The sequence below is a fragment of the Plectropomus leopardus genome, chromosome 2 (genome assembly GCF_026936395.1).
Source record: "Plectropomus leopardus strain MGB_pleo_1.0 chromosome 2, ASM2693639v1, whole genome shotgun sequence".
Taxonomy (NCBI): Eukaryota; Metazoa; Chordata; class Actinopteri; order Perciformes; family Serranidae; genus Plectropomus; species Plectropomus leopardus.
Window position 1 is genome coordinate 4722154 of NC_142177.1, and position 16952 is coordinate 4739105.

The 16952-nt window shown below is 38.6% G+C and overlaps 1 protein-coding gene across 3 annotated transcripts in view; it reads right to left on the reverse strand.

Annotated features, from left to right (window-relative positions):
• LOC121952252 (receptor-type tyrosine-protein phosphatase gamma) overlaps positions 1 to 16952 on the reverse strand; it is a 505310-nt gene that overhangs the window by 380004 nt on the left and 108354 nt on the right. For all 3 annotated transcript variants that reach the window (XM_088083307.1, XM_088083299.1, XM_042498811.2), the window contains exon 2: positions 14077 to 14193. In XM_088083307.1, the coding sequence (XP_087939433.1) occupies positions 14077 to 14193 (117 nt within the window). The remainder of the gene's footprint in view (positions 1 to 14076; positions 14194 to 16952) is intronic.

Here is a 16952-nt window from a genome sequence, read left to right on the forward strand (position 1 = left end):
CAAAAGCAAAAGAACATTATGTCAGTGTTGGAAATACCTTGTGGAGACTTTGAGTCAAACTTCTAACAAGACATGTCACAAATAATTTCAGGTATCAAAACATAATCGCAGTACAAACAAAGTTGAAGTGAGAAAAACTAAAAGGCTGTTGTTCTCCTGCTGAGAGAGCTGTATTTCAGTTCAGTCAAGTCAGTTTGACCTCTTTCAGCTAAATGAAATGAACAGTGAATGTCTCTGCCACATTCTTTGTTTTGCACATCACTCTTCTTCATTGTCATACATAAGACTATGAAGCTGGAAATGTTGAGTAGCAATTGTTTTGTATGGTACACAGCTATGAAATACTTAAATTATTAAAGTGTGACACAAACAAGTCCTCCAACCCATAGAACCACATATAATTTTCTTGTACCTCTGAATACAAACCTTAGGATTGTGTATATGACTGATTATGACCGTTTAAAGTGCAGTGCATGAAGTAAAAACAAGTTACGATGTCCGGCGATATTGAGAAGATGACCATTTTGAACAGCCTCGATAGCAGCATCTATCTTGTGTGTAGCAGTCGCCATTGTTGTTATTACAACTCATTGGTTCTAGCACACCGCTCGACAACAGCTAGACAATGACATCAGTTGGATTGTGGATTAGCAAATGAGAAACTTCTGTTTTATGTCACAATACCAAATAATTCAGTAAACTCAGCTGAGTGGGCAGATTCTAAGGTCTGGACCCTTGCAAATAGTTCAACTCCAGAAGAAAATCATTCCAAAATGATAAAGATTGCCAGCAGAGTGTTGCAGGCAGTGGGCACAGAGTTCAAAACCTTTTCAGAAGTTTCACAGAAGCTGAAGTTTTCTATTATAATCACTGAGAGTAGAATTAAAAGAACTCCAAATGCATGAGCATGCTTTAGAGAAAACTTTTGCCTTTAGTTTTTACAATAAAGAAGAGCGATTTCTGTGCCAACATTAAGGTCACATTCTAAACTCAGTGACAACTACGCACATCACAATCAATTAAAAGATCCTCATTTATCGTCGACATGTTTTCACCCCTTCTATTCCTGTTCTCACATTGTCTCATTGGTGTTCACCCCCTTGTCATTCTTCCTTCCCCATGTTCTCACCTAATGTTTCACTGAGTCCCGCTGCCACTGAATTTATTAGCACACATGGAGGAAACAAAGAAGACACATAGGGTGGGACCAAGAGAGGAAACAAAGTTGGAATAAAGAGAATCCACTTTCAGCAACAGCGATGATGTGTGTACGAATGCACTCATGTCATATGTATGAGTTACACATCAGGAGGTATTCATGAAGGTCTGCATGAAGACAGACAATGTGAATTCACTGCAGTTTGCTAAATAAACCCGTTACTAGTATGTGGCAGCAATTCTTCTCCACAGAGGAAGTGAAAATTAAGTGAAATCTCAAAGTGTCTGGTGAACAACAGTGACTGAGAGATTCACAGAAAGTAACAGAGACCAGACAAAGCTGGAGTCACCAGCAGGGCTGAACCTTATCGTCTTAAAATATCTCTTCAAATTATATTTAAATGCAAATATAGTTAGCATTAGCATAATATGTTTTGGGTAAATTAAAGTCTGCCTTGGTTCTGTTTTTATCTAGAAACATATCACACAATATGTATTAATTGAAGCATAGTTTTTAAACACATTTTGACACATATACAAGTATAAATTTCTAAGTTTTGTGCTGTAATTTGAACCACAAATGTAATCAGTATGCTGAACTAGTACACCTACACACGCCTTCTCATAATGAAAAGTACTATGAACTGTCATGTCAAGGAAATTATGTTAAGTTGTTTTTTGTTTTTTGTCTTGTGTCTATGTTGTCTTGTGATGTTGTTGTTGTGATTTCCTGTTTTATTTTGAAATCCTAACTCTCCTCTCGTTTCAGGTCACCTTACTTCCTTCCTTTGTGTGTTTTCCCACCGTTGTGATTGTCGGCCCCGCCCTGATTGTCTCCACCTGTTTCCCCTTACCTTGTAGTCTGCGTCTCCCTTTGTCCTGTGCCAGTTCGTCTTGTCTCGTCAGCCAGTGAACCGGTGCTGTATTCATGCCCAAGCCAAGTCTTGTTGTTGCTCAAGTCTTTGTATTGTTCAGGTTTGAAACCTATTTTTATTTTTGATACTTTGTTGGACTCTAGTTTTCCTGCTACCTCGTTTGAGTGAATTTTTGTTGATACTTTGTTGGACTCTAGTTTTCCCGTGACCTCGTTTGAGTGAATTTTTGTTGATACTTTGTTTCCTTATCTGAGAGATTTTTGTTGTTACTTTTTACCTCTTCTGAGTGATTTTGATTTTGCATCTGCTTCGTGTAAAGACATTTCTGCTGCCTTTAAAAATAAAGTTTTTTGACCTTTAATTACCTGGTGTCATGCATTTGGGTTCAGTTCCAGTTCAGTCTTGTCATGAACCTGCAGCCTTGTCAGTGGACTTAGGTTTAGGCAACAAAAGCACTTGGCAACCAACACTGGGATGTCAACACAGACTGGTTTGGCTCTAGATTCTTCGGGGAAACAAACACCAAGCTCGTGGGTGAAAGTCTGGGATTTGTTGGACCCATCCATCACCACTCCTGCTCACATTATAGGCACCTTCCAGCTTCTTATATTATGTTACTGGCAGCATTTCAACCTGTGGCTGTCCAGTGACATATCACATGGCTGTGACAGGTTCCACCACCTGTCCACACATTATACTGCTGCGCCGGGTGCCATCGGGCCGATTGGCAGCATATCCAAACATCACAAAAGGTTCTGTCCAGCTACGTTACAAACACTGCACGATACAGTGTATCGTACCATCACAAAAGATGGTTTTTAGGGTCAGTGTCTGTAGTTCTGACCATGTCAAATTTATTTTGATTTTTTCTTTTTTTTTTTGTTTTTATTAATTAACTAATGTCATGCAAATTTTGGGGTAATTTCTTCTCTTGTTGCTCATTTCCCTCTTCCCATGTTGGTTCTGCTTCTATGTTAAAATCTAGTTCAGTGTCAACGCAACATTACCTTTAGGACAGCACTGCTGCTTGTGGATGAGTTTTTCTTGACTATATCTAAGATCTGCCACAATGTGATGCTGTTAATGACTTAATGACCATGACGAATGGTGCACTACTAAACCCTCAGTATGATTATATAATGTACTTGTCTGAAACCCCCTTTCTGGCAGCAGATTTGTAGGGAGCTGACAATTTGTGTACCTTTCCAAAACAGAGAATTTGACCTAAAAATTATCATGTCAGTTTGCAGAATCTGAAAAAAATCTGTCTCCCTTCAAGATCCATTCAGTAGCTGTTGTGGTGCCTTCAGTCAGACCATGTGATCAGATGGTGTTTGCCCACTTGTCATTTGAAAACTGAAAACCGTAGATGTTCACATTTCCAATTTTACTTCCACAGTCTGTTCTCAAGAAGATGAAGGTATATATCATCCCAAATATACAATCATGTAAAATTATCCAAGAGCGAACTATTCAATAAAATGAAATTGCTCTTGCTGAACTAACTTGTTGCTGAAGAAGAGTTTATGATGACTGTCTTTACCGGCCCACCACCACACACAACTCCAGGCTGATGATGTCTTCAAAAGTCAAACAGTTAAATGTGTTCATTCATTCTCTCCGTCACTCGACTGATCACAGCATCCAGTCGAGTCAACTGTTCCCTTCTCTCACACCCACTGGGGGGTCTCTGTGTCATTTATTTTTCTCATCCCACGCATGTTAATATGTCGTCTTGTTTTTATCTCTGTTCATAGAAGCTCCATTTTACGGATTTTTGTCATATTTATAATTTCAAACACCCCCTTCCCTTTCCTCCCTGCAAGCCGAAACACATTTCTGCACATCATTTCCATCCGTCTCGCTGGTGTTCCCATCAAAGCTGAATTATGTGTCCCATCAAGAAAAACAATGCAAGTCAAAATACTTCACGCAGGCTGGAAAGTCGGCCAGCTCTGCTATAGCAGACGGTGTCCTGAAGAAGCCTGGAGGCGCGAGGCGGGCCAACACACTGAAGAGTACATTATGGGACATTACTGTCAAAACTGATGTCCTTCCACACTTAAAAAATCCCTGCGCTATACTGAAAAGCAGGGAGTTTTTAAGTGTGTAAGAAGAAGTGAGATGGCAGAGAAGCTTAACTTTCAATAAATTCTAAGTTTTCATCTCACAAGAAAGCCCTAAAAGCCTTTATTATAGCAGCTAATGACCTTCCATGAGGCACCACTAAAATTACAGCTTTTTACAATATTTTATCCATCTCCGTTTTATGTATTGATTCCCCAGTCTCCAATAGCTAAGGCAGCATTTCCCCTCTGTGCCTCTGAGTAAAAGAGATTGCTGTGATTTTATGAGCTGGTACAGTCACTACTGTCCTTGAATGGTTGCAGCTCTGGGCGATGGATTCTCTTCTGTTTATTACTTTATTCATTCTGTTTTACTTTTCTTGTTCTTATGTATTATGAGTTTCAGTATACGCCACAACTCAAACCTAAGCAATTTAGCCCCCTGGAAGCTGGAAATACTTTACACTCCCTTTATAGTGTGTGGAGTCTCTGTGGCCTGGATGATTAGGAGGGAGACTAAACAATTACAGTTGATAGATACAAATGTCCACTATTCAAACAACCACACTGTAGTAAAGTGGGCTACCTCTACAAAGGTTCCAGAAATAACTCTCCTATCTATCTCTAACATGTTCTCACTCCAATGTGTCACATGTTGCCGCTTTGCAGTGGACTTCTGCATCTACATAATAAGCTCTAGATATCCTTCTGCATCTGCTGTTAACGCTCTGGGATGTCAACACAAACACATGGTGAGATTATGCTGCATGTGGTTAGGTTTAAGCAACAAAAGCGCATGACAACCAACGCTGAGACGTCAACAAACACACATGCTGGTACAAATGGTTAAGATTAGGGGAAGCAGGCACATGGTAAGGTATAGAAAAAAACGTCACATTCAGACAGGAAGCAAACACCGGACTACTATATGAAAGTCCGGGATTTGTTGGAACCGTCTACCGCCCCTCCCACCTGCCCTATAGGCACCCTACTGCTCCTTATATAATGTCGTTACCAGCAGTGTTAAGACATGATGCCGTCCTGCAGTGCATCATGCACATGTGACAGGTTCCATTCATCATTATCATGAATTTGATTATTTTTTGGCTTTTGCATAGGACAGCCATTGTGTGAAAGGGAGAGAGAGAGAGGGGATGACATGCAGCTAAGGGCTGAGGCCAGAATCGAACCTGCAGCCGCTGCGGCGAGGACATAGCCTCTATACATGGGGCACCTGCTCTACCAATTGAGCCACTGGGCACCCCCACAGTTCCCCTTTTATGCAACGTACTCATGCAGCTCAACTAAAAATAAAACTATTTGTTCTTCTATCTGAGTTTATTGTTACTAGAAATTCCAGTTGAATTGACCTTGGGGAAAAATGCCTCAGAAAACAGTTGCTTCATTAATGTGGCACATTTGCTAAAAGAAAATGGGGTCCGAAATATGTAAGTTTCTATAGACTTGATTCATAGCTGCTCTGGCAGTTTTGAACACAATATCATGCAACACTGACATTCAAATGACAAATTCATGACTAAACAAGAGAGGTAAAAACACCATCAGTGCGAACACCATGAAAAATGATACAGCTGAATCTCTTCTACTGCTTGCAGATTACATACCATATGTGATGACAATATAATGAAGAGTCATGATTCTACATAGATCTGACAAGAGACTTCGACCCAGATGGTTCCAAAATTTAGCCAGTTGGGCATCAAAGTGTGCCAAAAAGCTTTGTGTCTCTTTGCAGGAAATTGCAAACTACTGTTGACAATGACTTGTTGTCCAAAAGGAGGGTTGCTGCAGTGTTTTTGAAATGAACTGACCCGACCACTAGTGCCTCAAGCTGAATGACAGACCTATTTTTAGGTGCTTCGTGACTGCAGAGCAATCTCACCTGATACACTTGATGGATACTATCCTCTGAGTCCTCAATAGAAGTCAAGGCTACTCAAGGACTACTTGAGAGGTTTGGAAATATCATGATGTCTGTGAGGGCACCAAATCGATGCATTTTTCCAAGAGAGCAAGTCAGTTTGATCCTGCATTAGACACGCAGCACCTGACGCAATCACAGAGAGTACTCGTATAATGCATCACCCCTCACACCTTGCACGGACAGCTCAATTGGCTGCTGCCATTCATTTAATCAACATACACACACAAACTCTGTGTGCACACACGTACAAAGCTATGGGCATTTATGTGATGACAGAGGCAGTATGGAAGTGACAAGGTTGATTGAGAGCAGCTTTTTTTGTCCTCTGTGTCCTCTGAATGGGTAAAAGTTCATCATCAGTTCTATGCAAAAATGTTCCTGCATTTCTCACTGTATTAGTTTGATTGATTTATGGACTGGTTGTAGAAACAAAGTCATTGGATATCATTAACATATTCTGTGAACTTTGAACCAAAAGTGTGTGGAAACCCAAATTCAAACCCATATGTTATAGTCCAAAACTATGGGGGTCTCATCTGGTTTCAGTAATTCTACCAGATGTTAGAACCTAGCGGGAGAGATTGTTAAAATGCTTTACAGCAGAAATCAAAATGTTTACCAACTGGTACAAAGAACAATTTTGACCTCTATAGCTAATTTCATTGTTCATTAGCAACTGTAAGAGCAAAGGAATTTTTGTTTGTTTACATTTAATCAAGGCTTAAAGTTATGCATAATTAAGGGCAGTGCCACCTCATCCTATAGGTCAAATCCACCACTTGCTGCTCTACAGCTCCATCAGCTAATCCAAATATGGTCACTTCTGGCTACAGGAGACCGAGATGGCGGTAGCCAAAATGTCGAACTCAAGGCTTGAAAGGGGAAAGTCATGGACCATTGGGTGACATAACGATGGCTGCATCTATTGTTTTTGGTTGAAAAAGGGAAGAGCCCTTTCAAACATTATTATTTTAAATATTATGCATGCTATGTCATCAAGTAGCCTTACTTAAGAAAACCAAAATCTTTTGGACATATAGTGGATGTTAAGCTAACTGGGTGTCTGGGTATAAAACTTTAAATAGTTTCCAAGTAACAGCCAAACTGAGTTCATTGCTCCAAGTATCATAAACTGGTGCGGTAGATTTGACACCCAATGCTTGGTCAGACTTTGAGTCATGTTTAATCATTCTTTTATGATGTATTTTCCAATTATAATTGCTCGGACAACTGTTGTATGGCTGTTAAATAACAGTGAATTTGACAAGTTTTCTTTACCTATTCCACATTTATACACAAGGTTAAGGAATGATAAAGTGATCAAGGTAAAAGAAAATAACATGAAAATTTGTTTTTTTTTTAAATGTTAAAAATTCTAATAATTTAATGTAACATTATTTTAAGCATGTGATAATGATAATAATGGATACAGTTTTCCCCTAGGTTTTTTGTCTTTTTACCTAGACATTTTTTTCCCAGCTTTTTAAAAAACATTTTATAAATCTATTAGTTTCTTGCAATTTTTTTGAAATATTCGTTATTAAGTTGCTCATTGCCTTTTCTCCTCATGTTTTTAAAGGAAATTGCACCAATGTGTGCAAGGTTCAAAGGATCAATTACTTGTGAAAGGCATTTGGAAGAGGCACAAGAAAAGTGAGGTCACTCCAGGTTTCAAAGGGTTAACCCACACTGAGCCCATTGATGCCATAGAATTACCCATCATTTTGTAATTATCAGATAGAGTTAAATTTGATCTTGTCTTCTAGCAGAAAGCTCAATCACCTACAAGGACACACTTGTGTTTCTCTTTGTCCCACTTCTTCCCTTTGGGGCATCTTTCCAGTGACTTTTAAATGTGAATATCATTAAGTTAATTTCCTTCCCTAATAAAGATGCTCTCATCAAAGCTAGTTGGTGTCCAGCTCAATGTTCCCCAGATTAGGAGGAAGGACAGATGATGGGCATTGACCCATCAAGAAGATCAGATAGACCATAGATACTGATTTGGCTCTCTTGGTCTGAATATTATTCAATGTATAAAAAGTGCCACAAAGGCTGCCTCAGTTTTTATTTTGTTCAAGCTCCCTTTCTGTCCCTGCCTCCAGCAACTCATCACTTCCCCCATGCAAGCCATGCATTTCTAAGAAACCTCTCAGACCTGCCACCCGATGCCCTCTGACTTTTCCACCAATCCTGGTGAAGGAGGTTTTGAGGAGATTGTATTTCCAGAGATGCTGTGTAGATCCTTCCACGGTGAGGTCAGAGGTCACGCTTAGCTACAGAACAGAGCCCCGGAGCCGATAGGGATTTAGTAGCACTTCAGCAGAATGAGCTGAGTCATCCAGCTGTAGCACCGAAATATATTTTCCACCTTAAACTGGAATCTCAAACACATGCATAAAGCATCACAATAAAACAAACCCAGCAAGTCATTTGGCTGCAGGTGTAGCTATAGAACCTTTCTTTTCTGCAAAGTGCTGACAGAAAGAACCCCCTCTAAAAGAACTTCTCCGTCACTGAAGTTTCAAAGAGGAGCAGATAACAATCAGTAGGGAATTTCAAAACTAAAAAGGTCAAGACAAAAGGGGTGACGACTCAGAGTATGTTTTTACAAATAAACAGCGATTTATGTCATTGGTGGACAGGTGAAATGTGATCCATTTTGAAAAAAAAATGCTCTAGTTGTCTTAATCCACAGCTCCCTTAGAGAAATGTGTCATACTGTACGAAGGCCAAGCATTAGTTGCACCATCACATTCTCATTCTACTGTTACCCTCAACTGCAGCAGTCTTTCCAATTATTGTCAGTGAATGTCAAAAGAAACAGTGGTAACAATAGTACATTGGTGTGTTATCTATATTTGAGAGATGAGAGAATGGTTTCAGCAGAAGTTAGTATTGGGGCTTTTTTGACCATCATTTATTGTCGTCATGTTCTCATAGTGGAGTTTGTTTGAAACCCACTGCACTACACCCTGGTCAAGTGACTCTGCAGTCGTCACAATAATTTTCCCCCCTTAATCGTTGCGATGTAATGACGTTGATGTCAGTCTATGCTTTTCTTAGCACAGCTACAAAAAACAAAAATATCCATATCTTTTTCTACCCTGTCTTTGGCTCTCAGCTCCAAGCTCATTGGTATACCAATGATTGACGGCATGGTATTTATCTTAAAAATCTTTCACAAAGAAGGTAAGTGTCACATATATTATAGACACTGACATGTGCTTTAAAACATGTTTGAATTGATAAGAATGTACTTTAGTGTTGTTGTTGGTTTTTTTTTTTTTTTCAAATTGGAAATTTTAATGCTCTATTACGTAGCCATTTCAATTTTCACTTGTGAAAAAAAAAGAAAGAAAACACCACTTACTGTCAGGCTAATAAAATTGCTTTCCCCCCATGGTTAATGACTGTACAACATATCATCAATTTCCATCTTCATTTAGTCACTTCAGTGCTGCAGGCCTGAGCTCTTCATGTTGCTGCCTGGTCTTGAATGGTAAAAGGGCTCGACAAGGAGCATGCAAATTAGATTCAGCTCTCCCATCAATAGCGAGCCTTGACATTGTGCAGGTCTGAAAATTAATTTCCAGTCAAGTGCATGTGCGTATGAATGGAACAGTGGACAGCAGGTTAGTTATACCAACATGTGTATCATAATGAATGGAGAAAAAAAACTTAAAAAGTCTTTCAAATCAGGCACTCTGGTATTTCAACTGTTTATCAACCAGGGAGGAAGGGCCAATAAATTTGACCTTGGAGTGTCAAAGGCAGGTTTTCACAAAAGACGGCATATTTTAAAACTATAAAACAAAGCTCTTCTAATTGTGTGGAATGGGGAACATATATCATGGTAAGGGTTGTTTTAAATATTACATGGTTTATATTGCATATCTTACACAAAAGCTCAGCCAGTGGAGCCTCTATGAGATTAATGTGTGCTGTTAAACTTAAGAATCAGTTTCATAATGTCTTCCAGTTAATATAATTAAAGTTATATTCACATAATAATTTTGATTAATCTGATTACAATGTGATGGGACTGCACCGTAACTTCATACCAATAGGTACTGAACAGTGCATCGATAAAATCTTCATTCGTGTTGCCATTTTCTGAATAAAAAAGCTGTATATGGTAGAATATGAATGAGCAATTTGTATTATCAGCTTTAGATACTGACAACCATGCCTTGAGTTTCTGATACTTAATGCTCACAATGACATATACAAGGTAAATTGTTTCAGTACAAATAATTCACTATTATTTGCTTTACAGTCAATGATGTGCAGAATGCCAGTGTTGTAGTACATGACATCTCTCTCAGAGATCAAATTTAATTGCAGTGGATTGAGAAAAAAAAGCTGAATTTAAAAATCGACTCAACTTGAAATTCCTCTATTTCCATACTTTTATCTACAGACTATATTTAAGCTTTAAACAGGTCACAAAGTAAACATACAGCCACAACGCATTCTTCAAATGACTCCTGCTTTGCATACTTTGAGTGGAAAAAAACATTCCAATGTCACAACTTAATGCTCTTTAAGATTAACTGTTTATATTTTCAGTTATTACGCTTTTAAGGAACAAAGTGTGTCTTCTTTCATCCTTTTCTATTAATGCATTTAATTTTCCACCTTTGAAAGCATTACATATTAGCGGGTAGATTCTCTAGCAATGTATTTCATCTCTTAGCCTTTTTGGGGAATTCAGTTCATTTTCCAATTCGGCCAGTTTTACAATTTTGTTTCTAGGTTTTTGAGCAGTGCAGTGCATTACTTAATGCCTTAATTTTCAGTAATGCTTTGCAATTTCAGCTAATAGTGTTCACATGCATTTTCTTCCAAAAATGACTTTTCTAGTTTGTTTAAATTCCCTCAACTTTGTTTTTCAAAAATCTTGTATTTTCTGCTCTAAGCAATATGATACACCTGAGCCTCAGCTGTCAACATGGAGAAAACGTCAGAGTTGGAGCAAAATGCAAAAAAATGCAAGTTGATTGTAAGATGCAAGACATTGTAATTAAAAATGTTGTATTTGCCTTTTTCAAAATAAAATTGTCATACAATAATTTCCTGAAAACTGAAAAGGCAGAGGTTGCTTCTTGGTATACAAGGCACTCGTACATCAGATTAATTCTTATACAGCAATGATAGTGACGCTCAGGAAGGGGTTGACTGTGTGAGTCTTTGTCTTTTTCTGTCTCTTTGTCTCTGTCTCTTATTCTGGAGGTATAAGGCCGTCCCCAGATAACTCTTGATTTGTCAGCGTTGTGCTGGGTTTTAATCTGCCATTCTGATCAGGCAGAGGGCAGAACAGCCACGGCCCGCTGAGGTCCTGATTCGAGTTTGTCAGACCTCTGGAGGACGCGATTAGAACAAGCTAATTAGGACAGACGGAAGTTTAGGAAACTTTGGAGAAGTCATCGGAGGGGAGAGAACAAGAGGGATACAGTGTGTGTGTGTGTGTGTGTGTGTGTGTGTGTGTGTGTGTGTGTGTGTGTGTGTGTGTGTGTGTGTGTGTGTATCAGAGAGGATATCATTCAAAATAATCTGTAATGGGAAAGAATGTGAAATGTAGCGACATAAAGGACTTTTTACATAACATTCATATGCAAAGTTAGCAACACTGAAATCTCTTCCACCTAATGGCTACTTTTGATTGTTTAGGTTTAATTTGAGGATTCTGTGTCAAAACTTTTGCTACATGTTCTTATTCCTTTTTATGCTTTTTAAAGTACAAAGCATCTATTTCTTTTCGCCTCTCCAATTAATTAATTTCATATCCCACCTTTGACTGTATTAAAGTACAGCTTCCAAATTCTCTGGCAATGTATTTCAGCTCTTAGCTTCATCATTGCAGTTCAGCTTCCAACTCTGCCAGTTTTTTAGTTTCCATGTTTTTCAGCAGTGCAGTGCAATGCCTTTGCATACTCAATTCCTATATTTTCAGCAATGTTTTGCAATTTCAGCTGTAGGCATTCAAACACAAGTTTTACAGGAAATGCTTTATATATACAGTGTATATATATATATATATATATATATATATATATATATATATATATATATATATATATATATATATATATATATATATATATATATATATATATATATATATATTAAGTTTTAATCCCATTATTTTATTAATTTATTTTTTTCAGCTGTAGGCATTCAAAAAATGCTTTATATATATATATATATATATATATATATATATATATATATATATATATATATATATATACTGTGTGTGTCTATATATATATATATATATTAAGTTTTAATCCCATTATTTTATTAATTTATTTATTTTTTAAATCCAGAAAATCCTGAAAACTCCTTCACTGAATGACTACTTTTGATTAAGTTTAGGCTGAATTTGTGAATGTTCTTATAAAACTTTTCCTGTATGCTTTTGTCCACAATGACAGTGACGAGTACATTCTTGTGCCAATCTTATGTGATACTGCCCATTAAGGCCAAGGTAAGAAAACTGAATTTTTCCCTCAACTCCTGACTTTTGTGGCTCTTAAAATGACAAAATAAAACATACACCAGTATGTCAGCCTGCTATTTCTCTATTGTTTTCCTCTCTTGCCTGGATCCTGCCCACCATTACATCAGCATCTTATGTAAGAGCTGCGATCAAACATGTGCGGGGGGGGGGGGACAGCAGGAGCGCATCGGTAGATCTTAGCATCAGCAGCAGGAACACTAAGTGAAACTGTCACCGGCTCTGTTTTTACCCACAAGCTCCTGCGCTCTCGCAGGCACGACGGGCGACCAATTAGGGTTAGACGAGCGAGCGGAAATATTGAAATAAATAAACTAAAAGATCATTTGTGGCCTGAGGCTTGTGTCGCTTGCATGTTGAAAGATTAATGCTGCCCCTCTGAAAAACTAAAGCCTCTGAAGGGACAGCGGAAGTGGCTTTTTTCTCTTCTGAAGTACTGGCAAAATAAAAAAAAGGGCCCAGAGACGCCTCCAGGCCACAGGAGCAATGAGGAGAGCTGCTAAAAGAGAGAGGAAGAAAGAGGGACCGAGAAAGAGAGAGAGAAAGAGGACGGCAAACATATTGCATTGACAGTTGCACATAACTGTCTTGACTCTAAAAACACACACACACACACACACACACACACACACACACACACACACACACCTTCATACAGCCTGCTCTAAATCATACAACATTGTTTTGCTATGCTTGTCAAGTCTTCCACTTACTGAAACCTCAAATATCTAATCCCAAGCCTAAAGCAGGAGGCTTTCAACCTGCTGCAGGGTTCGACATAACCGACTGCTCGATGGCCCGTGGCCAGTAAAAGTTTATACAAGAAAGTTGATTGGAGTCTGCGAATAGTAATTAGTGAAGTTTTCAAGACTTGTCCAATTCAAGACGTGTCCAATAACATGCATCGTGATTCACTGAAATACACATGAGGGAGGTGAAATGCTAACAAAAGTAATGACTAAACTGTCGACTGTTTGCACAAATTTATAACTTTTGCATGTTTTCAATCATTTTTAACATGTCAGTAAACTTGGAGTTTTCCTCGTTGTTACGTGGGTTCCTGGAGTTTTTTTTTTTTTTTTTTTTTTTTTTTAGTGATGTCTGGAACCCACACACCTGAGACATCCCATTTTTTTTTTAACATAAAAAGAACAACTCAGAAATCCTTGGTTTCCTCAATACATTTCTAAGATAGGTGTTACTCTGCTGCATGTACCCACAAAGCCAGTGTGACCTGGGATGCATTCGGTAGGTCACAAAATGTGTTTGGAACCCTCCAAATGCTCCCCTTTTACAACCCTAAAACTATCTTTTCAGAGACTAAACCCAGACCTTTAGGCTGCTAGATTTTCTTGTCATTTTCCAGCTTTTTACCACCACTGAAAAGTTTCAGGCTTTTCACATTTTCCACGGCGTGCTTGAACACCTGGAGGCTTGCCACAATTTCCACACCGGAAAGAATCAGACTCATGGAGAAAGAAGCACACAAACACACACAGAGCCACACACCTGAGTAGGCCCAGTAGGTCTCCTCGGTGGCGGCTCTCCGGAGTCGTGCCCCGCCGGCCGTGGCTCTGCGAAGGCCTTGGATAGGGGCTTGGGACTCGGCTTGGCTTCCTGTCAGCGCTGCAGGGGAGGAGGAGACAGGGACAGGCGGGTTAGTGTAAACTGTAGCGGAGCTGCAGCAGCACTCTGCTGCCCTGCCTGGACACCTACTGGGCAGGATGACAGCCGACTGTGTCCTTAGCTGCCTTACCACGCAAGCTGCCTCATAATAACATTCACAGTGGGAACAAAGGTCAACAACAAAGAAGAGGAACTTCACTCTCTAGAAAACAGGCCGAGCTACCTCTCATATATTTAAGGACAACATCAGTCTTCAGCACCAGGTCATGCAAAACAGCATCACAAGTCTTTTGTTGTGATTACATTTTTTATACATTAGATTTTTCAATAGTAACGCTGTAGCTATAATCCCCTCACCTTTTCAGAGTTTTAGCCATGACTCTACATTGTCAAATAAGTGCCTTCAAATTGAAATCTGTGGTTTCCATTAATTGTTTCTTTACACTGTCACTCATTGTTAAAGTTAATGAAACAAACAACCACAAAACAAAGCAAACACAAATAAAAAGGCACATTCACTTACTGGTCAGTGTAGGTTAACCCTTAGGGCCCACTTTAATATTACACACTCGTATTGCTCTGTGCACAGAACGAGCTTTTCAAAATAAAGCTTTTAGGTTAATTTATGCATTGTGAAATGTCATAGGATTAGGCTAATAACATTAGCATGGTTTCGTTTTGGGGAAACCATATGCAGCAAAAGACTATTGTTTTGTCAGTGAACCTTCTGAGTTATATTGGAGTTCAATTTTAAATATTTGTTTAATATTGACACTATTAAGGCACATTTCATGAGTGCTGTAGGCGTGTTAGTTGAATCAGTGCATCTTTACTACACTTGACAGAAACTCAACAATGTGACAGATAAACTCCACCGCCTGTTTTAATCCAGACAGGAGTACCAACCCTTTTCTGGGTCTCTGAAGATACAATGAGTCTGTTGTGTAAGCTGGAAACCACACAGTACATACACACAAATGGAAATGGGTGGGCCCTACAGAGAATTTGTCCCCTCAGAGCCCCAGCAAGTTAATCCGACTACTGTCTGGGGATGTAAAAATCTAAATAAGTTTGTATAATGTTTAAAAACATACTACAGCATCAATATTGGCATAATGCTATTACTATTGCAATATTTATACTGTCCATTTGACCATGCTACATTCTATAATCATATTTCTGCATATGATCAAGATACACACCGGCCATTCTCCATCCTGGGGAAATATGACTGCTAGAAAGATAAGGCTATGATTTCAAAATAGAGAGCTGCCCATGGCAAACAATCAGCCTTTATTAAGTTTACAGAGTTGCTTTCAAACATAGTAATTTTAGCTGCTGCATAGACCAGTCAGATCCTAGTGAATGCCTTAAGGCTTAAACCATTTAAAAAACATAAAAATCCCCTCTCTCACTCAGACATATCACAGCACAGCAGCAATTTTTCTTCGAATCTAATTTCTCCTGTGTTGCATTTGGGAGTAGTAATGTTCAAATGAAAAAAAAAAAAAAAATCAAGAATCTCTCGGCTGGTTTCATGTGTGAAACTTTAAATCGCCTCCTCTCGGGCTGAGAGACCTCCTTGATCCCTGCTAAAGAAAAGGCAGAGATGGAACGCTTGGCTTCTTTAAAGTGGAGGACAGGATTTCTGACAGCTTCTCTCCTAATGGCTCCACTGTGCTCTGTGATTTGGCCTTTTAAAGATCTTTCACAGGACAAAAATCATGCTAAAAGGAAATGACTGGAGTTTCTTTCAGACCTGCTCAAGGCCACTTCTAAAATTTACATTTATAGCACGTCTTGAGCCTCAGTCAGAATACAGTACAAATCCAAATGTGATTTTTTTTTTTTCTTTTGACATTTTGACAACTTTTAGTGAGAAAGTTTGGGGAATTATTTGGCAAGAGTAATCAAGCAAGTTCTCGCTATTTATTTGAAGTTATGTTTGATTAGATTTTATTGCAATGTGTACAGTATACACTCAGCCTTTTGCTGCATATAACATTGGCAGTACACTCACATAAAAAATCTGGAAAGCAAAGTGAGTAAATTTCTGCCCAGTCGCAAGTGAATGACCAAAAAAATGTTAAGCAGAGCAGCCTGAGCACCCTGCAGTCACTGGAGCTAAATACAGCACTCCTTTTCCATTTCCATCTCAGAATGCTTTGGAATGAGAAGTGTAGATGTAAAGACAGATGTAAACAATGTAAATATTTCAACTATACATTCAACCCAGTAATAATAATCACCTAAATGTCTTTTCAGCTGCAAATCACCAAAAGCAGGCTCACAGAGTTGCAATGTTAAAATATCTTCCAACAGCAGTGGCAAACCTCAAGAAAAAAGACAAACTCATAATACTTCTTTCGTTTCATTCAATTTCCATGAATGACTGATGTTCTATCTAAAACCATACTGACTGAGTTCTTTACAAGCCAACAAAGAAAAGGTTTCATCACGAGTTGAAGGTTTGTTGACAGGACACACTAAGGTCTGAAAGGAATTATAGCTGGAGCCAGGGTTGTGCAATTAATTGAAACATTATCAAAATTACAATATGGTCAGCATAATAAAACAATCACAGGAGCTGCAATGTGTTGATAAAGGCAAACTGTGTGACATATATATGACATACAGTTAAATAAAGCATTGCCTACAAGCCCAGCCTACAAATTATATTCCAGACATAAGGGGACATGCATTGTTGGTACAGACCCCTGCAAAAATGACATTATTATACTCAAGAAAAAAAAAAGAAG